Source organism: Dichotomopilus funicola, assembly GCF_033296635.1.
Source record: "Dichotomopilus funicola strain CBS 141.50 unplaced genomic scaffold C8A04scaffold_31, whole genome shotgun sequence".
In the NCBI taxonomy this organism is placed as follows: domain Eukaryota; kingdom Fungi; phylum Ascomycota; class Sordariomycetes; order Sordariales; family Chaetomiaceae; genus Dichotomopilus; species Dichotomopilus funicola.
Window position 1 is genome coordinate 58,137 of NW_026944052.1, and position 21,124 is coordinate 79,260.

The window sequence follows — 21,124 nt, forward strand, 5'->3', positions numbered from 1 at the left end:
GTTGTCCGTAAGACAGGCCGCAATCACAAGGCAAAATCTTCACCAACCTGACAAAGCGAGTTGCAGTGCTCGGAAACGCAAATTCTACTTCCTACTCCGTTGGCATCATCGTCTCAGCTCAGAGGACTCAACTCGCTCAAGACGCGTCACAATGGCACCTTTGCCGCGCAGTAACTTGCATGGCTTGCGAAGGCTCGCCTTGTACCTGCTCAGTCCATATAGAATGTCTCCAGGTCGTCATCCGGCACTGCAGCGCCCATGATGCCCTTGATCGGCTCTGGCTTGTGTGCGCCTGGCGGCGCCAATTGTGGACCGGCGCCCTTATTCCTCCACTCGGACTGACGAGGGATTCGATATTGGGCTCCGACATGTTAACCTTGCTTGAATGCGCCGAGCGCTGTGGGTTGCGGCAGCTCAAGGCTCTCCCTGTGGAACTTCTCAGGGATATCCAAACGCTGTCGCGACCCCACCTCTTGTGGCGTTATATCACTGCTGTGAATATGGCCAAGCAACTGTCTATTGCACCTTCGTACCCTCTACAGTCTTTTCCTCTAGGCGCCGTTGCTTCGTGGCAGCGCGGTAGCGCTCCGAGGCTCGCCGTCGATGGCAGATGGCATGATCTCCCCCCAGTTGTTCGCCTTACCATCGATATGAACGGTCTCAAGGCGCTTGATCGGCTATCGGAACCCCCGGTATACCAGTCACGGCGCTTCGATGACTTGCTTTTTATCACTGATATACAAAGCCGTTTTTCCGATACAACTGCACACTTTAAGGTAATACTCCTTGCCCAATACTTGAAACCTTTCCTCGGCTCAAGGCAATTCTGTAACCTGTGAACCCGGTCAGCTGATTCCCTCCATAGAACGGGCTTCTACATCTCACCGTGCCGGATATGGACTGCGGACTCCAAGTATGGGATACGCCAACTCCTCCTGACCTACAGAGATGCCCTGTTCGCCCGGAGGCCATCGCCGCCTGCCTCCGCTTCCACACTATCAACGTCAACGAATTAAGCGGCCTTACATTTTTCTTTCACAACGGCCGAGCAATGGCAATTCATGCGCACTCAAGAACAATGCCTTCGGCCAGCCTAGTATTCAGCAGTCTTGGTGATTGGTGTCAATCGCGTGTCGTGTGGACATACGTGCCACTCCCTCCCGGGGACCCCTTAACTCGGATTGGCTGTCTGGTGCGGCCAGATAACACGGGGGGGTATCACACTACGACTCAGTCCTGCTTTCTGGTATGTCCGCTTTGCTCACTGTCGGCCAAAAGTTGGGAACTAACACTCTCTCAAAGCTTCGCACTTCTTCGGCAGGCGACACAGTTGTTGGACGGTATCAAGCCGGCGGTGAGGGCCGATTCATCATCAGCAACCAGCGGCCGACGACTTTGATCTACTCAACGGGCCGCTTTCGCCCGATATCTGTCATCTCGCCATACTCGAATGCGGAGCAAACCGGCACACTGATAGAGCCTCGCACCTATCCACGACCGGAGCAGTTCCCATCCCCAGGTTGGCATTTTTCTTGTGCACCGTTGGACAATGTTAGGCGGATCCAAGTCTTCCTCGAGGAAGATAGCCTCCATTGCAGAGGCTTGCTGCTCGAGTACGAAGGTGGTGGACAGAGAGCGTTGGGGCAGTGCCGTCTTCTCGTAGATCAGACCAAGACGTACAGCCGGCCGTCGCGGATCGCGTTTACGAATGTGCTCCGCTTGCCAGCGGGCTCAGAATTCGACCTTGAGGCGACAAAAGTTGCGTTTGACGAGATACCAGAAGGTGGCGACGGCTGGTCGAGTTTTGGCATGACAGGCACGCTCTGGTTCTGGTTCACGGAGAAGGAGACGCGACTCGAGATGTACACGTCTGCTGCTGACCCCGAAAGCACAACAAGCGAGGAATGAGTCGGGTGGCAGTTGATTGCGAGACCAGGTCGGCGCTTCGTGCACCACCACTCTTTCAAAGAAAACCCTTGCTAGCAGTACAGATGTGCCTTTGTAATCCAGCAGCAGACCAAATCCACCTAGTCCTCCCAAGAATGCTTAGTTCGAGTACCCAACCTTTTCGCACTCCATCTCGTACTCGTCGCGCCCCATCCAGTCCGGATCTAAGACCTGAGCATCGGCCCACTCGCGACACCTTGCGTCAAGTGATTGATAGTACGCCTGGGTGAGGACGGGCGGAAGCTCCGACTCTTGTTCCATGCCCAGGCCGTCCAGCACACCCCGCACAACCTTGGAAATTTGAGCAAATGTTGTCGTAGTCCCTGACTGTTTCATCCAAGCGGCTTGGATGATTTCAGCAACGCCAGATGCCTCCGGCTCCAGTGGGTACTCGCCTTGGCGGGCCGTCTCTCGGAACGTCCTAAGCTCTTCGGCAGAGGTAATGGCTGTCACCTTGTTGTTCATATCGATGCCACTTAGGAGGTAGTACAAGCAGCAAGCGAGGCGTTGATGTGCGCGGTCTAGATGCCGGAGGTACGCGGCAAGCTCTTCTTCGTCGCCCTCGGTGGTGTTTGAAGGCTGGCGGGGCGAGGTGGCAAAGCCAATCAGCTTTAGCCGGCCCGTCCGATCAATTCCAAGGTCCCGGACAGAGATGCCACTAGGAACAAGGCCCAGCGACTCCAGATGGGCAAAAGCCGAGGTCATCTCGACAGCCCAGCGGCGTCGGCGGTTCTCCGTAGCGGCCGCCCAGACTGCCGTCACCGGGGTCAAACGCTCGGAGAATCTTAGTCCCTCCCGGCCGCTGTCAAACTCGACGACTAGATTTGGACACGGTGAGTCCTTCAACCGAGCGAAGGTTTCCTTTTCCAGGTCACCCGCGGAGAAAGCGCCGAGGGAGACGAGGAGAAGCATGTCGTCCGACGGCAGGTTGAGTTGAGCGACGGGGTACTGGTTTTGCAGCTTGAGGACGATATCGTCATCCAGAAGGAAGATAGAAGCGCGGCCAAAGTGCTCCCAGTCGCAAGGCAGGTCGGGGTCAACCTTGATGCGGAAGATGGGCTCCTTCAGAGGTGAGACAACGATCGGATTCGGCTCCTTTGGGAGCGCTCTGGCGCGCTCAAATACCTCCAGGCCGTCCATGGTGGGCTAATGCGGCCAAGATGAGAACGAGGAGTAGAGGCGAATGTCAGAGAATCTGAGATGCAGGGCTAGGAGGAGGCAGAGACGGGAGGGAAGTGAGTTGATGCGTTAAGGAACTAGAAGAGACGGTGGGTTGTACATATATATGCACGGCTTGGCGCGGGGCACAGCACTGCGTGGCACGGGCATTGTTAGGTGATGGTCCAATCATAGCGAGTTATCCGTTTCTCGGTCCAGCCGGCAACGGGGTGAATCTAGTGAATCTAGTCTAGACAACGGGCCAATGAAGTGTAAGTTCCAAACGTCGACCCGGTCCCTCATCTCTCTTGCAGCCGGCTCCCCACTGCCTTTGCCTCCTGCATCCCACATCAGATGATCAGCAATCAGATCACCAGTTCTCTGTTCCCTTGCGCGCAACAACCTGTCACGCCCACCACCTATGCCAACAACCATTACCAAAACGAATACGACGGTCCAGCCGCCCGCACCCCGTCCATCGGCATGGCCCCCAATGGCTCCCAACCGCCCCCAACACGAAAAACAAACCATCCGCATGGCCCCCAACCGCCCCCAACACCCAACAGTGACACGAAAAAGAAACCCTTCTAGCGGCGGCGGCGCCGCTCCCGCTCCCGCATTCTGGCCCTGCATTCGGGGCTGCAAGCCGTTGGGAGCTCCATGGTCTCTTGCGCCGATCTGCCGCGGTCCACAGGATGGTCACAATCGCGGTTTCCGCGGATTGGGCACCGCGACGAGGTTTTAGTTGGGTAGTAGCGGAAGTCATCATGGCCGCAGGTAAATGTGACGTGGAACATCTTGATCTCGCACATGGTCGTCGAAGTGTTGTGCGGTGACTCGGAGGAAGCGATGTGGGGATGGTGACTGGTCTGAGAGTGTTCCCGCCGGGGGACGTTGTGGTAACTTGTAAGAGAAGGTGTGGCGGCGTGGGGAGGTGGACTGTGTTGATAATTGTACTTGGGAAAGACTTGAAGGGGCTTGAGTGGATGGACTTTGTGGTTCTGTTGCTGGAAGCTTCGTTGTTGCTGGTCGGGGAAGAGACTTGTTGTCATCCTCGCGTCCTTTTATACCAAGTCGCTGGCCGGCTGGGGCATTCGAGCCCTCCAACAAGTGATGCCAGGTTTGAGGGTTTCAAGATAGCCATGTTGGCCTACAGTAGTCTCTCCCTAGTACTCGAAACTGGGTTCTTCGGTGGTGGCGGCCTTCATACAACCGTATGGCCGAAACCGAGCAGCCCTTTCTCTCCCCCAACCTGCCCGTGCCGGCAGAGGGTTGAAGGAGTCGAACCCGGAGGCGAAGCGCTGGAGACCTTCCGGTGCCCGTTTGATTCCCCCCGACCATTCCGGTCTTGTCAGGAAGGCGTTTGAAACCCGTAGGCGGCATGACCAGCTCCAGATATTCCCGCGCATCAGGGGTATGGGTGGCTAGCGCGATGAAACTGGCCTCGGGGACTCTGGGCCACCCACCGGAGTCCCTTGTGCTAGTTTCCTGGGTTGTTTGGAGTCTTTGGACATCGTTGGCGTGTCACTTGCCGGAAAGGGCCATGGCCGCTGTAGTTCTCTGCCCAACGCCCCGCCCCCACTCATGCAAGGTCAGGCACCCGCCTCCTTCACCGACCTCCCCATTGTGCCTGTTATCTCGCGGAGTGGGTACGATTTGGGGAAGTGTAAGGAGGTGCAGCTTTGAGTTCTAAACTTCTAACGCGGCCTAGACCTGCTGTGAACGGAACCGGGACCAAGCCTCTGCCCTACAAGATACTCTTACGGTACCGACGTGGCCGATACGGCATCCAGCCTCTGTGTACCGCGAGGTCATGAGGTTGACTGTCCGTGGCCTCCCGCTTCATGTCGCAGGTATGTACACTAGGCCAGCGTACGCGTCTCTTGAAAGGCCCTCGTAGCTAACTCGCCCAGGCTAGGACTTTCCAACGCGGTACAGAGGCCCAGGGTAGCCCGAGGGGCTACGAGTTACGTATCAGGTTCCCTCGTGTGCCTGCCTGCCTTAAATGGACAGTTTCCGCGCAGCGGGAGGATGGATGCTAATAATAAGTGCCCAGAGGCCACACACGGGCCGTCCAACAGGGAGACCGTGACTGACGCGGCGGTTCCGGTGCCTGAGACTGCAACGCCGCTGCTGGCTCGAAACCAGGCGGGTTGGGCAGTTGGAGGTTAGGGGGTTGTCAGCGCGACGGCCAGAGCTGCCGGCAGTGGGCGATGAGGCGGCGAGCCCTCGAGGCTTTCCCTGGCATATGGCGGCGTGATAGGAAGGAGGTGCCGCCGAGTGGCGGGGCTGAATGAGATGGCTCGATGGGTCATCTGGAACCCGTTTGTCGGCCCGACCCGTGCCAATCGACCAACAGGATCATGGCCTAATGTGGGATGCCGGTTGTGAGCTTCCGACAAAGGATGACTGCTGCAGGCGCTGTGGCGCGGAAGCATTTGTGGAGCGGCTCACGGATGAGATGGATAATAGGTGGGACTACAACGAAAATGATTGGCATAACTGTCGGGATTCCGGTTGGGTCGAGTATGGGATTCTTGCTTGCGAGTACCTTGGATAATAACCAGATCCCAGCCGTCTCGAATGTGGGGGCATAAGGCCAATCCTTTTCAGCTGTTGAGAAACTGGACCGCGTCCAAAAACCAAGCAAAGGCGCTCCCGCCCAACCGACGGCCCCCCTTTTTGGGATAGTTGGGAGGAATGCTGGGCCAGCTCCGTGGCTGAGGGATTTTCCTGGGTAAACGTTGGGGTTTAGTTGTTTGTACTCTCCTATGAGTGGACTATTGTGCCGCCAACTCTAAGCTTGGGCTAGGTACACTACTTACAAATGCGAAATTCAAATTCTAAAGTGGATGAAGCCGCCATGCTGCGTCTCTGCACTGGCTCTGGTCACATTGAAGACCAGGTTCCCAGGCGGCACCACGTGGAGGTTGCAGAGGCCGACTTCGCCGCCCGGCCGGCCCGTCTTCCATCAACAAGGAATCAGGAACCGACCCCCCGCGAAGCGAGGACGTGCAATAGGTAAACTCCGACCAGTCAAATGGCACCTCAAACTAAACAGCTACAAGACTATCATTCCGCATAGCAACGGGCCTGGTCAGACCCGAAAGTCCATTATACCTATCATCGCTCGTCAACAATTTAATCACGTTAGAAACGATGGCATCGTCCTTTCGGACTGAACTAGAAGACGCTATAGAATGATCCATTACTACTAAATAGATTTGATAAAGTCCAACGTATGATCGAAAAAGAGGTGAAGAAGCTGGAATCATTAATTATTTGATACCCCCTCAGAACGGTGGTTCCTTCCCAATTGATTGCATCTTCAATCCGCAGCCGGACTGAGTGCGGCTTTCCAGACAGGCATATCAGTGAAAACTTGTCATGTTTTGACAGCGGGAAAGTGCGAAGGTACAACTTGAAGTGGCTCCCTCCTTGGCGCCCAACTATGGAGGGCCTCGGAAACTCTTCTTTTCCTTTCCTCCCCAGCCTCGCCAACACACATTGAAACCGGTATGAAGTGACCCCGCATCGGTGCCATTCGAGTGCCACATAACTATTGACTGTTTGTTAATTATACTATACTAACGTTCCTCACTCAATCTAGCAAATTTGCAAGTGTCCTTCTACCCGTTACCCGCACCGCTGGGTAAACGCTAACTACTCGTTTACCTCTTCAAACAGCCTTCACAAAGTTGGTAGGACCCGTGGTACCCAAAATAGCTCAAGCTTTCCACTGACACGCTATATTTTCCACGCCGCAGAAACCAATCAATCAAGTGAGTTCGGTCATAGGTCTGTATTGTTGGTTTCTAATGCTAACGTGGTACGTAGGATGTGTAACAATAAGGTAGGTACTCGAGAATCGCGGGAGATACGAGCTTCGATACAAGACATAATAACTGATAAATATATAGAACGGGGTTGAAGTCCCCAGCGCGGAGGACATGGTGGCAGTGAGGACGCTCGTAATCTTATTCCCTTTACCATAGGTGTCTAACTTTGCGTTCAAGAATACAAAGCCAGAGCGAAGGTGGAAACTTGAGTATTGAGCGAGTTTGAGTGTAAGGCCGAGGAGTCTTGGGGGGAGGGGCTCCGAGTCACTTCGGGGGATGATTCGGGGTGGGATGGACAAGGTTATTGACAATGTGATTGAGAACGTGATTGAACAAGGGATTCACAGAATTTCCGATGTGATTGACGACGAGGTTGACGACGAGGTTGACGACGAGGTTGACGACGAGGTTGACGACGAGGTTGGCGGAAGGGTTGACGAAGGGATTGACCGCGATTGAGAATGACAACCGACAACGCCGTTGACAACGCTATTCCCCATGAGATAGATAACCCCATTGACGAGGGGGAAAATTCCACAATTAACAACGAGAAAAAGATAACTCACCAAACAATAAATGGGGTGAAATGGAGTTTAGTTACTAATTGAGTACCTTCGCTGCCGGGTGGTTTGCTGTAAGGTTTGCTGTAAGAGCATAATTACAAGTAATCTGGCCGGGGAGTTTCCGAAACACCTACTTCGAAGATTGCTCGGGAATTGAGCTGCTGAAGATGTTTGAGTCGGTGTACAGGCCGTTGGCGTTGATGGAGGAGGAAGAAAGGAGGCGGGTGCCCCCCAATGATGAGGATAATGAACAGTTGTGAGAGAGAGCCGGATGTGGTGAGATGGAAGGGGTTAGAAGGAAGAAAAGGGTTGGGAGTGAAGGAGGATAAGGGGATGTTGAGGAATGGAGAGGCCGGGGCTGAGGGGGTGAGTGTGGACAAGAAAGACAGGGCACGACATGCTTTTGGTGGGGGAAGCCAAAGACCAAGGGGTAAGCCTGCAAATCCAAAAATGCACCAAAATAGGCAAGAGGGGTGCACCGTACAAGAGCCGGCAGACAGCGAAGCAGCTATTGATATGATCCTACTGACTTGGGAACGTTTAAGTTGCGGTTTCTGGAACATGGATATATGGTGAAGGGTTGAAAGTCGGCAATCGCCGGTTGGGACAACCGGATGTAAACGAGGAAGGTAATTTCAGTAAATTGAGTTATTCCTACACCATTTTCTTGAATCTGCTCTTCAGTAATTCAGATTGGAGGGCCAAAATGCGAAAGAAGTATGTGTGTGTAGTGTAGGAAAATGTTATCGACGTCATTGCCCAAAGCGGCTAGCGTACTCTAATTTAATTCCCCGACGCCCCAAAACATTTGATCTCGACCATCCCATCTCAACTCAAAACCTCAACCTCAACTCCCACTTCTCCATCCCCCATCTCCCACCAACCAACTCCCCCACACAAACCACCCTCCCACAAACCATCCCCAAAATGGCCGACCAAGACCTCCTCACCTACGCGCAAGACGCCGCCTCCCGCGGCGACGACCTCTTCTCGATCCTCGGCACCGACGCCACCGCCTCCTCATCCGACATCCGCCGCGCCTTCCGACGCAAAGCCCTCACCGCGCACCCGGACAAAGCCGGCGACGCGTACGATCCGCAACTATACGAGCGCCTCGAACGAGCGCGCGATGTACTCACCACCGCCGAGGCGCGCGCGGTGTATGACAATGGCATGCGCGCGCTGCTGCAGAAGAGAGTGGAGAGGGAGCAGATGTCGGAGAAGAGGAGACGGTTGGTGGAGGATTTGGAACGGAGGGAGGCGGAGGCGGCGAAGAGGGTGAGGATGGAGGGGGGCGCGGTGGGGCCGGAGGCGCAGGATATGGAGAGGAGGGCGATGGCGGCGAGGGGACGGGCGAAGATGGAGGAGATGAGAAAGAAAAGGGAGGAGGCAGAGGTTAGGGAACGGTTGGCGGGGGAGAGGAGTGCTGCTGCTGCTGGTGCTGCTGCGAGGGAGGCGGCAGTACCACCGCCAAAACCTGATGCCACGGCAGATACGACACAAACACAAATACAAAAACAAACACAAAAACAAACACAAATACCAGACGACGGCCCAACGCCGGGCGAACAAGACTACGACTCGCGCATCGCAGACCTCGAGAAACGGCTGCGAGAATCGCAGCAGCGCAAGGCAGAGAAACAGCAGCGCAAGGAGGAGCGCAGGGCAGAGAAGAAGACGAGAAAGGGGTCACCGCAGGCACAGGCACAACCACACCTGGCGCACGAGACCACACACACACATAACTCCCATCACCCTTCCGCAGCGCACGCAGAACCACAGGCTGACGAAGATAGGGTGTCTGCGCCTGGTGAGAAGACGACGACGACGAAGACGACGACTACGGTATCAACAGAATCGGAAACGGGAGCGGGAGAAACAGGAGCAGCAGAAACATCAGGCGCACCCAAAGCGAGTGACAAGTTTGCGTCAACGCTGGCTCGGTTACGGGCGGCTCAGGCGAAACGGGAGGAGGAGAAGAGGAGGGCTGCTGCTGCGTAGATTCTCAGGCCTAAGTCGCCGAGCAGTGTATACGGTACCGGACGGGATGAGAACATTTTACGGTTTAGCGCTGGTGGTGTGTTCTGCCGCGATATGGAGAGAGAAGGTGGTGTGTAGCAGGATGGGATAGAGAGAGAGAGAGGAATGAATGGTCTTTAGATATACCCCGGGCAAGTCAATTCATTTAATTCTGGAGTGGTAGATAGAGATATTAGAGGTTGTAGACCTAGCCCATCGGATGAGTTGGCCAAGGATCCGGTGTTCTTTTTTTTATGTAGCGCGATGTTTAACGTGTATGGCTCAGGGGTTAATTACGGCCCAGTTCTGTTCACGGCTCGAAGTTGGTTGTACATAGATCTACAAGCTCATTCATACTCATACACTCAATAACTCGTACACGAATCCAGCACGCACATCCAGTACACACCTCCAGTACACACATCCGGTACACACATCCGGTACACACCTCCTAATGCCCTGACCCCCCCTTCCCAGCCAACCCACTCCTCAACCACCCCGGCACAAACGCCTTGACCCGTACCCTCCCGCCTTCACTCCCACCACTTGTAACCCCCTCCTTGTCAGGCTCACCATCCCCTAAATCAACATAAAACTCATCCCCCTCCACAAACCCCGCCGTCCCCGCCTCCCCAGGCAACACCACATCGGTCATGGTCTCCAGCCGACAGAGCGCGAGGCCTACATTCCCGATGCCGTGGAGCCATTTACCGGCGCTGCGACCGGATTTGGTGAGGCGTTTGATTGAGCTGCTGGGGGGGATTGCGCTGGCTGTTACATCGGTACTGGCATCGTCGTTGATGGCGGTGTTGAGTGTGGTAATGGACGGCTGATAATACGCTCCGAGGTCCGTCCCAGCAGTAAGGGAGGGTGGTGTCGAGTCGGCGGTATCCGGGTATAACAGACACGGCAGTACCCTCTTCCTTACCACCCCGCGATGTTCCGTGCGAATAGTCAGTTCCTGGCCGACGTAGCAGCCCTTGCGGAAATCTATAGCCCCTCCTGTAGTCCCTCCCACTATCCCCGATCCCCCGGCCGTCCCGGCCGTCCCCGTTGTGACGCCCATCAAATCCAAATTACTCTCATGCGGCAGCGCCGAACTAGGCGTCAACTCCCCCGCGCCCTCCGGTACACCGTTTAGATACCGACGGAGGTGGTACGCCGCTTCGGGAGCTGCCTCCCATTCCAGGGGAACGGGTGTGGAAGAAGAAGAAAAGGTGAGGATGCGATGCCCGAGGTTGGGAGCGCGGGGGTCGGGGATGGTTATCAACGACGACGACGAGGCCGCCTCCGGAGAAAAAGCTGCTGCTGGGTTGAGGTGGTTGGTATCATCCCACGCCTCCCAAACCCGCACCTCCTCCTCCTCCAGCAAGCGCACCTGCACCTTCGCCCGCAACTTATACCGTCTCAAATGCGCCTGCAACGCCTTTGCCTCTGCAGCATCCACTTCTATTAACCACCCCGCCTCACCTCCTGGTTCTCCAGGCCCATCACGTCCGTCCCGGTAGATGAACACATCATACAAAACCCTCCCCTGGGCATTCAAAAACGCCGCATAAAACCCCGCATCCGTCCGTATATGTTCGGCCGCAGGGTTGGGCGTGGCGTGGCCCGGGGTGATGTTGGCGGTGATGAGGCCTTGGAGGAATTTGGCTGTGTCCGGGCCGGTGAGGGAGAGGATGCGGCGGGTTGTGAGAAGGGCGAGGCCTGATGGGAGGGGGTGGGGGGGTACAGAATTGGAAAAGGTTCGGTGTTGATAAGATGAGGGTTGAAGTGAGGGTCGTGGAGATGAGAATGCGGGGCGGGTTTTGAGATGGGTTGGGGATAGCCGGGGAGCTCGGGAAGTGGTTGCTGTTGCGAGCCGGAGTGCTCGGTGTGTTGGTCGCATGGTTTTGTCCTCCTGGCTGGGTAGCGCCAGGTGTATGGGTTGTGTGGGTTTATCGAACCATGGGGTTGTCCGAAAAGTAGCCATCCAAAAGTTGCAGAAAGTCGGATTCGATGCTCACTAATTAATTCCGGGTGCCGAGGGGCATGATGGTCCGTGCACAGGTACTGAACTTACATAATTGTGGGGTTATGCCACTAGCCAGATTAGGAAGAATATCAACATCTTGCCTTTTTGGTCTCTCCTTTGACTTCTCACTCAGGGGGTTCATCTCACATGCCCGGGCTTTGTTCAAGTTCATGAAAACTCAACTCGTATTCTATCAAAAGAAGCCAAAATCCAACATCTATTCCCCGTTCCTCACACTCTCCCCCACAACCCCCGAAGCCCCCGCAATCCTCCCCGCCGTCACTGTCATCGGCACAGCAGCCATAACATCAAACACCGTGACCCCAGCCGCGCCACACGTCTTCAGCGCCCAATTCACCATCTCAATCGCCACCAGCGAGTCAATCCCATACGAGTGCAGGAACCGGGTCGTGTCGATTTCCGAGGGGTCCGTCTGCAGCATTTTGGCGACGCGGTCGACCAATGCTGTGAGAACGATGGAGGTGGCTTCGTCGAGGGTTTGGGACCGCGCCAGGAGGGTTTGGATGGAGGCTTCTGAGCCCGGGGTGCTAGTAGAAGTGGCGGAGAGGTGCTGGTGGAGGCCGGTTTGGGCCATGATGGCGAATTTGGGATCGTCGAGGTACCACGGCGCGTCACGGCCGCCGGTTACGGCACTACCTCCCGTTGCGATGCCCGTGACGATCTGCGGGGACTGCGACTGCGACTGGGACACATCCCCCGCGATAGCAAGCCACACCAGCTCCGCAACCTCCTGCGAACTGAGCCCATACTCCGCCAACTCCTTCAACGCCTGCGTCATCCCCGTCTCCGCCAGCACGCCCGCATCCGTAACGATACTCACATCCAGCGTGACGGCGTGTTTTCCCTCGGCGCTTCGGACGTGTGCGATGGCGTCTTGGAAGGTACTCCCCGCGGCATAGTTGGCGACGCCGCGACTGCCAAAGATGGCGGTGAACGACGCGAGGTTGACGAAGAAATCGACGTTGGGCAGGGCGCGGTGCAGGTTCCAGGTGCCGTGGATTTTGGGCCGGGTGGATTCGGTCCAGTCGGCGTGGGTCATGCTGCGGAAGAGACTGTCGCGGAGGACCATGGCGCATTGGATGACGCCCGCGACGCGGCCGAGGTGGGTGGTGCAGTGGTCTACGGCGTGGGAGACGGCCGGGGCGGAGGATACGTCGCAGGGTAGGACGAGGACCTGGGCGCCGCGGGATTCCAGTTGGGCGATCAAGTCGCGGGCGGCGGGGCGGGTTGCGGCGTCGGGTGAGCGCGAGAGGAAGCAGAGCTTGCGAGCGCCGTGGTCGACAAGCATTGTTGCGAGGCTGCGGCCGAGCCCACCCAACCCGCCAGCCAGAAGATACGTGGCCTCCGGATCGAGGTGAACCTCTGGCCTGTTGGGGGTCGCCAGTGTCGTCGGTTTAGCAGCCCACACAGGCACAACATCCTGTCCGTCCTCAAAAGACACCACAATCTTCCCGACATGCTGCCCAGCCTGCATCATACGGAACGCCGCCTCGACCTCCCCGGCCGGAAACACCTTGATCGGCCCGACCGGCCGCGTGACCCCCTCCCGCTGGAGGTCAAACACCCCGCGCATAATCTCCCCCATCAAATCCGGCTGCTCCAGCATGGCAATCTTGAGATCAAAAAACGTAAACGTCGCCTGTCTCGCAAACGGCCGCATCTCCAGCCGGCCATTATCTAGAATATCCCGCACGCCAATCTCAACGAACGTCCCCGAGGGCGCGAGGCAGTACCACGACTGCCGCAGGGCTTCACCGGGCAGCGAGTTCAGCACGATATCCACCCCGCGACCCCGCGTCATCCGCCGCACCCCCTGCGCGAAATCCAACGCGTCCCGCGAGTTGAAGATGTGATCGTCAGCAATCCCGTACACCTCCCGCAGCAGCTGCCTCTTGGGCTCCGACCCCACCGTCGCAAACACCTCCAACCCAAGATGCTGCGCAATCTGCAGCGCTGCCTGGCCCACCCCGCCCGCGGCCGCGTGTACAAGGACTGACTGCCCCCGACGCGCCCGGGCCAGGCGAACCAGGGCGTTCCAGGCTGTGCCGTGGACCAAGGGGATGGCCGCGGCCTCGGGGAAGGTCATGCCCGCGGGGATGTGCTGGATTAGTTCGGCGCGGGCGCGGTGTAGCGTGCGGAAGGCGCCGGGCATGCAGGTGGCTACGCGGTCGCCGGGGCCGAAGAGGGAGGACGCGGAGGGGCCGGTGCGGGTGACGAGGCCGGCGGCGTCGAAGCCGAGGTCGGTGCTGGGGAGTTGGCCCATTGCTGTCATGACGTCGCGGAAGCTGGCTCTGTCAGACGGCGCAGGGGGTAGATGATAAAACTTGTAAAGGGATACTGTGTAAGGGGTTAGGAACTTGACTTACTTCAATGACGCCGCCATAACCTTAATCTCCACCTCATCATCCCCCAACGAGACATCCGGAAGCGAATCCGGCTCAAAGCACAGGGTATCCAGCAGTCCCGGGGTGCGAACGCACAGTTTCAGCGGAGTGTTGGCCTGCTCCAGCGGCACTTGCCGCACCACCGCCGTAGCCTTTTCCAACTCCTCATCCTGCTCTCCCAGACTGTGGAGTAGCTCTGCACTCAACCCGTCATCTTCCACTACTCGGCTAACCTCCACCAGACCGTGGTGAATCCGGAATTCATTCTCCCCGTCGGGGTGGGTGAACACGTTCTCAACCAGTCCACTGATCCCATCAACACCCTCGTTGCGCTTCTCAGACTCCGAGTCGGGAGAGAGACCAAGATCCAAATGCAACGTATGAAACACAATCCCAGGCTCCTCACTCCTCACAACCCGCGCAAGCCCACTCACCACAGCATACCCGGGATCCCTGTCCGGCGAGCCACCGACCCAGAGAACCTTCTTGGCTGTCAAAAGCAGGGACTGCAAAAGGGTGAACTCGGATTCGGTGAGGTGGGACAGGACAGGGCGGTCTACTTCGACGAGGGAGATGCAGGCTTTGTTGGTGAATGTCGCTGGGTCACTGCTGTTGCTGCTGTTCCAAGCGTGGGAAGATACGGAGTAGCCGGTGGATTGGAGGCTAACAGAGAGTGATTGGGCGAGGTCTGTGGTTGTGGATGAGGGGTTGGTGGGTAGGAGGAGGATGACTTCGTCGGTTGGGGGAGCTGCGCCGTTGGCCTTGGGTGCTGGGGTCCGATGGCCGAGGAGCGCGCCGATGTCGAGCTGGGTCCATGTTAGGTCTGTCTTTGAGGAGGGGGCGCTGGTCTTGTCATCTTGTTCTGGGACGAGTGCGAAGAGGTAGCCGCCTTCTTTGAGCAGGTCTATGGCGGTTTCTAGGACATTCCCTTCATCGGACTCTGTGGAGGTTGAGATGCCCGGGGCAATGACAAGGTCGAAGGTATCCCGATCCGAGCCAGGCTCACCGTTGGCAAGTCCGGACTCCGGGTTCGTGTGAACCTTGACGCTGACGGCATGAGATGACGAGGGAATTTGGCTTTCCACAGTCTCCTTGGTCTGCACGTCAGGCACGTACAGGGTATAGCTGGCTGTTTTGAGAGGCCCGGCAATGTCGAGCGCGTGAAGCAGTGGCTGTGGGGCAGCTTTCGAGGGGGTGAAGACCTCGACGATGGAGGCAAGGGGATTGGTATGGTGGATGGTGTGGATGAGCTGGTTTGTTAGTCTGGCTCTCAACCCTAACCCTGGAACACTAAAAAGGGGTAAAGGAGAACGACAACAATACTCACCTCAGACAAGACCCCAATCCTCCCATACTCCCTCAACCCCCCCCGCTGGATAACACCCCCCAACTCCTCCAGACCCAACCTCTCCACCACCGGCCTCCACACAAGCCTACTGCAAATACTCCTCAGCACACCCCCCACCTCCTCCACCGGCGCACCCGCCAACTCCGCACAACACAACCCCACAATCTTCAACACCGGTCTCCCCCCAACCTCCTCCTGCATCGTCACATCCGCCAAGATCTCACTAAACCCCTGCCTCTTCACACTCGACACCCCGCGGATCTCCGCCCCCGGGTGGTTAGGGAACTCCGCGGCAACCACCACCTCGTCAATCGACTTGGGCACCATCGCCTGCATCGGCCGCTGCTTCTTCTGCTTCTTACCCTGCCCATGATTATGATGAGACAGCGCGGCGAACGCTACATGGAACACGGCGTCCAGCGTGGCCGGGTGTACGACGAGCGGTTTTCCAGAGCCCTTTTTGCCTAGGCCGGTGGTCGGCACGCCGACTGTGCCGACGCTACGGCCGTTCGGGGCTGTGTGGACGCGGGTCATGTTTTGGAAGACGGGGCCGTATTGGAGTCCGGCGACGGCCATGCGCTGGTAAAAGGGGATGATGTCGACGGGGGTTTGGCAGGTGGTGCTGGCTTCGGTGAGGCGGCGGGTCCAGGCTGTTTGGTGGGCGTCGTCGGCTGAGGGGGGGTTACTGCCGTTGGGCTTGGTTGAGGGGGGGCCGTGGGGGGGACGGTACTCAAGGGAGATGAGGCCGATGCAGTTTCTTTCTAGGGTTTTGCCGTCTGGGGAGCTGGAGATGGAAAACTCGATCCATTCGGCTGATGTGGCCTTGATGGTTGTCAGATGCGGCCGCAGACGCAGCGAGTACTCGGTGGCCGGGCCGTCTTCTTTCAGCACCAGCGGCGCGGTCAAGTGGATATCCCGTAGCCGGAACTTGGACACCTCGCGGCCGGCCGCAACAGCAGGAGAGCTCAGCAAAGCAGCCTCGGCAGCCATGGCGATGAACCCAGCCGCGGGGAACAAGATAGTGTCGTGGATCTTGTGGTCCGCAATCCACGGGTGCTCCGTCAAGCTGAGGTGGCCGCGCCAGGTGTGCTCGCCAGCGACAATCTTGGGCGAGAGCGCGCCGAGCAAGCTGCTGGGCAGCGGCTCGCGGAGGCGGTACTCGCGCGCGACGCGTGATTCGGCCCAGTGGCTGCGGGAGTGGTCCCAGGGGTAGGCCGGCAGGTCGATCAGGGTCTTCGGGTGGCTTGGGGTCTGGTTGACCGCGCGGAAATCGACCGGGTAGCCCATGGCGAAAAGCGTGCCTGCGAGCTCGAGGGCCGTTTCTCGGCCGTCGCGGTCACGGCGTAGGGGTGCGTGGTACTGCACCTCGGATATGCCCACGGCTTGCAGGCTTTGGCTGGTTGGGCCTTGGAGAGCAGGGTGCGGGCCGATTTCCACAAAGACGTCGATCCCTTCTCCATCGCTGTTTTTGGCTTCCGAGAGGACCTGCACGGCGGTCGAGAACTTGACGGGCGAGATGAGGTTGCGCACCCAGTACGCCGCGCCCAGCTCCGTCGCGTCGCGCACCCTGCGGCCGGTCACGCTCGAGTACATGACACAGTCCGGCCGAAGTCCAGTTTCCTTCTCCTTTTCACCCTTGCCGCGCCGCTTTGTCGTCCTCCGCCCTGGCGCCACATCCGCAATAGCTGCGAGATACTCCCTAGCCACAGCCTGCATATGCGGCGAGTGATACGCCACATCGACCCTCAACCGCCTGGCAAACACCCCCTTCTCCTTCAACACCTCCGTCTCCAGCCTCTCCACAGCCGCCTTATCCCCCGACACCGTGACACTCACCGGCGAGTTCTCACACGCCACACACACCTGCCCTGCCAACCCAGCCTCCCGAATCCAACCATTCACGTCCCCCGGCGACGCACCCACCGCCATCATCGCTCCCTCGCCTCGCGTCCCGACCTCACGCAATCGCGCGGCCGCCACACCGCGGCAGTAAGCAATCTTCCAGGCCTCTTCGCGGGTGATCGCCCCGGCGCAGTAGGCGGCTGCCATCTCACCGCTGGAGTGGCCGACCACGGCGTGCGGGTGGACAGACCAGGACGCGAGCAGGTCGAGCAGGGCAATTTGGAGGATGGTGCAGAGCGGCTGGGCGAGTGCGGCGGCGGGTAGGGGGGATTGGGATTTGGGAGTGGACAGTTCGGTGATGGCGGACCAGGGGCTGCCGAGCTGCGTGCGGATGTATTCGTCTGCTGCCTCGACGCTGGCGCGGAAGACGGGTTGGGTGGCTAGTAGAGCCGCGCCCATGGCTGGGTACTGCGCACCTTGGCCTGTGAAGACAAAGGCTGGACGGGGGGCACGGGAGGAGAGACGGGGGGTTGGTCCTGGGGTTGCGGTGGATGGGGAGAGAGCGGCGATCAGCTCGTTGATCGTGGAGGCTGTGCGGAAGGTCTTCCATTGTAAGGGGGAACGGCGTGTCGAGAGGGTGTAGGCGAGGTTGTGCAGGTAGGTGGCTTCCTCGTTTGCGGTGCTGGTTTGTTTGTGTTTCTCGAGGTGGGCGTGGAGAGATGCTGAGACGCGGGCGATGCCGTCTTTGTCTTGGGCGCTGAGAGGAAAGACGAGGAGGGGGTTGGCGTCAGTGCCATGGGGCTTGATTCCATTGGCTTTGCTGATGCCGTTGGCCTTGCTAACCCCGTTGACCCCGTTGGCCCCATTTGTACTGTGCACACCGTTCGTGCCATTCACACCATTCGTGCCGTTGACCCCGTTAACACCATTGACACCATTGCCAATCTCCCCCAGATAACTCGCCGCATCATCCAAAATCGCATGCGCATTCGACCCGCCATAGCCAAACGAGTTGATACTAACCCTGCGCAAGCCGCTCTCCGTCCCCCGCCACGGCGTCACATGCAACGGCACCTGGATGTGCCGCTCGTTCAGCTTCAGCGCCGGGTTGCGCGTCAGCAGGTTGATGTTGGGTGGGATCAGCCCCTTTTCGAGCATCAGGACGGCTTTGACCACGGCTGCGAGGCCGGCGGCTGCTTCGAGGTGGCCGATCTGACGAGTACATCATCAGATACCAATGTAATTATGATGTGGATACCAAGGTTCAAGCGTCGGTTGACTTACGTTGGTCTTGACAGAGCCTACGATGAGCTTGCGCTTGGCTGTGCAGCCCGAGCCGATGGTCCTCGACAGGGCGGATATCTCCTCGGCGTCGCCTGCTTTGGTCCCGGTGCCCTAAGAGCGTCAGAAGAGGATGATGCAGTGGGTAAGTAGTAAGTGGCAGTGAGTCAGTCTTACATGGGCCTCGACATAGCTCGTCTCGTCATACCCCAGACCCGCCCGCTGGTACACCTCCTCGATCAACGCCGCCTGCGCATCCGCACTCGGTAGCGTAAACCCCTTGGTATGCCCGTCCTGGTTCGACCCGGACCCCCGAATCACGGCCCGCACCGGATCCCCCAGCCGCACCGCATCGTCCACCCGCCGCAGCACCACCGCCGCAAACCCTTCCCCGCGCCCGTACCCGTCCGCCGACGCATCAAACGTCTTGCACTTCCCATCCGGCGACAGGAACCCCTGCCCACTCTGAAAGATAAACATGCCGGGGCCAATCATCAAATTACATCCGCCCACGACCGCCATGTCGATTTCTCCCCTCCTTAAACTCTCACACGCCAAATGCAGCGCAACCAAGCTCGACGAGCACGCCGTCGCAACCGTAAAGCTCGGCCCGCGCAGGTCAAACAGCCACGACACGCGATTTGACAGCGACGCCCGCTGTAGGCCCGTCATCGAGTACGGCAGCGCCGTCTCCGAGTCGCGCGCCACCATGTCGCGGTAGTCGTCCGTGAACTGGCCCATGTACACGCCTGTGCGGGACCCTTTGAGGGACGGGATTGTCTGACCCGCGGCTTCCAGCGCTTCGTACACGACTTCAAGCATTAGCCGCTGTTGCGGGTCCATGGCCCGGCTTTCATCACGCGAGACGTGGAAGAAGGTCGCGTCAAAGAGGGAGATGTCGGATGAGAGAAAGTGACCGCCGCGGGCGGTGTTGCTGGGGAAGGAGTCGGCGTGAAAGCGATCGGTGGGGATGGGCGACCAGGCGGCTGAGCTGTCTTTCAGCACACATATTTTGACTGCTTACTTGGGGGGTGAATGACTAGGTTCAAGTCAACTTACACTCGCCGTTAGATATGGACTCCCAGAAACTGTCCAGGTCCTTGCCGTTTCCGGGCATACGGCACGACAGCCCCGTGATGGCTATCGCCGGGTCTGCAGTCGAGTGTTGAGCCATGGTTGTTGTCTTCGTTGAGGTGTTGTTTGAACTTGCGCGCTTGTGTTGAGAAACGACGTGGACAAACGGTGGTTGCAAACGGCTCAGGCGGTAGTGACGAGTTCAGAGGTAATTGTAAGTGAATGAGTGACCCAATGTCAAAAGATAAGATTCCACCAAGACGGAAGGGTACTAGGCGCATTCTTTACAGGACGACATGACCGTAAGACCGTTTGAAGATTTTACGTTCGCATCATCTACCCATCCATCACAAACTGTGAGCATGAACTCGAAGGTTACATACTATGCCTTGCGCCCTGCGAATTACTATTGAGTTCCGCTCAGAGCAGCACAAAACCCCGTAGTTTCGAGAATGTACACGGTCCTCAATCTAACCGGCCATCAACTGCTCGCTGGCTCACTCGGGGCCCGGACGACGTTCGTCTGCAACCGCCGGTCGGTCCGCCGGCCTGCCGGCCGGCCGGTTCATGGCAGTGAAATCCGTATTCAAGGACCTAGCTATTGTTTATGGCCCGAGCGACGGCACGCCCGAAGGTTAGAAAAAGTAGGTACGTTCTGCTCCGGATCCCGGGGTTGAAGCCGGTCATCGGCTCGTATCTGTCCTTGTCGGGTAATTTAATTTGAGAAAGAATAATCGAAACCTGAGTTGCAACGGGGGCCGAATTCCGCAGCGCGGGCTCTTTTCCGTCCTTTCCGTCCTTTCCGTCGTCGAGTTGGCTCCGAGTTCTTTGGCCCGAATCTGGACAGCACCAACAGCATAGTCTGCTGCATGCAGGCCTGCACGTCGTCAAATGCAAGCAATCGCTCGGCATGTTTTGTGTTTGGGCGATGAATCTCGCAGCGTCTGACCCCCTCCCCCCTTCCCCCCATCAAATTATCCGCATTTCCTAGCGCGCGTAAGCAACCGGAGCCGACGGGAAGTTGGATAGTGAAAACTTGCCGAGAAGCGTATGCTTTTGTTGAGTAAACTCATTTTGTCACGGGGGTCCCGGAGTTTGGTGATAATTCGTCAGATGAGGAAAGGATCTTCGTACGCGGTACGACACTATGTAGAGTAGGAGAGCACGAGACAAGGAACCTCTGGCACGCGGGCGGGACCAAATGCATTGACCTTTGGTTTTGTTTTTGTGCGAACCGCTTCGGTGCTTATCTGTTTCGCCCAGGTCCAGTATCTGGGCATTGTACCGTGCCGGCAGGTATGTTGTGCATGGGAAGGGGAAGTATCGGAGGACATGCGTGGTACTTTGATCGTTCGGCTTGATCGATCGAGCGGGACGGCCCGGCGTGGCGGATGCGCACAGGGTTAAGAAGTGTCGGAAGCCAAGACCACTGCCGCGGCGGGAGGCGGAAGCTAAGACTGAGAAGCTCTTGAAGTCTTAGTAACAATGTCGGAGAGCCGTTCGAGGCTGGTTCATGGCCCCATACTCCCGCCGGCACCCCTAGCAGCTCATCATCGAAATGTTGGAGCGGCCATGCTTGCTTTTTGTCTCCCTCCCAAATACACATCTCCTAAAACTTTGTCAGTGCTCACCGA

General features: G+C 57.8%; 5 protein-coding genes across 5 annotated transcripts; 2 read left to right on the plus strand and 3 right to left on the minus strand.

Moving 5' to 3' along the window:
- Positions 1-158: 158 nt before the first annotated feature.
- On the plus strand, positions 159-1,908 carry C8A04DRAFT_12160 (uncharacterized protein; the record flags this gene model as incomplete). The annotated part of the gene is made up of 3 exons (XM_062777235.1): positions 159-776; positions 866-1,192; positions 1,279-1,908. Coding segments are annotated over 3 exons (1,575 nt in total), but the record flags the coding sequence as incomplete, so codon positions are not given.
- A 138-nt stretch (positions 1,909-2,046) lies between these two features.
- C8A04DRAFT_37249 (putative kinase) lies at positions 2,047-3,917 on the minus strand (the record flags this gene model as incomplete). The annotated part of the gene is made up of 2 exons (XM_062783814.1): positions 2,047-3,009; positions 3,894-3,917. 2 exons carry the CDS (start codon positions 3,915-3,917, stop codon positions 2,047-2,049), a joined length of 987 nt encoding a protein of 328 aa, XP_062637003.1.
- A 4,517-nt stretch (positions 3,918-8,434) lies between these two features.
- C8A04DRAFT_37250 (uncharacterized protein) lies at positions 8,435-9,508 on the plus strand (the record flags this gene model as incomplete). Its single annotated transcript, XM_062783815.1, has 1 exon — positions 8,435-9,508. The coding sequence occupies one exon, from the start codon at positions 8,435-8,437 to the stop codon at positions 9,506-9,508; it is 1,074 nt and encodes a 357-aa protein (XP_062637004.1).
- Positions 9,509-9,977: 469 nt separating this feature from the next.
- On the minus strand, positions 9,978-11,414 carry C8A04DRAFT_12201 (uncharacterized protein; the record flags this gene model as incomplete). Its single annotated transcript, XM_062777249.1, has 2 exons — positions 9,978-10,311; positions 10,366-11,414. The coding sequence occupies 2 exons, from the start codon at positions 11,412-11,414 to the stop codon at positions 9,978-9,980; spliced, it is 1,383 nt and encodes a 460-aa protein (XP_062637005.1).
- Positions 11,415-11,757: 343 nt separating this feature from the next.
- On the minus strand, positions 11,758-19,590 carry C8A04DRAFT_12189 (PKS01 highly reducing polyketide synthase; the record flags this gene model as incomplete). The annotated part of the gene is made up of 6 exons (XM_062777242.1): positions 11,758-13,846; positions 13,928-15,235; positions 15,280-18,347; positions 18,420-18,530; positions 18,594-19,402; positions 19,476-19,590. The coding sequence occupies 6 exons, from the start codon at positions 19,588-19,590 to the stop codon at positions 11,758-11,760; spliced, it is 7,500 nt and encodes a 2,499-aa protein (XP_062637006.1).
- Between the last annotated feature and the right edge of the window lie 1,534 nt (positions 19,591-21,124).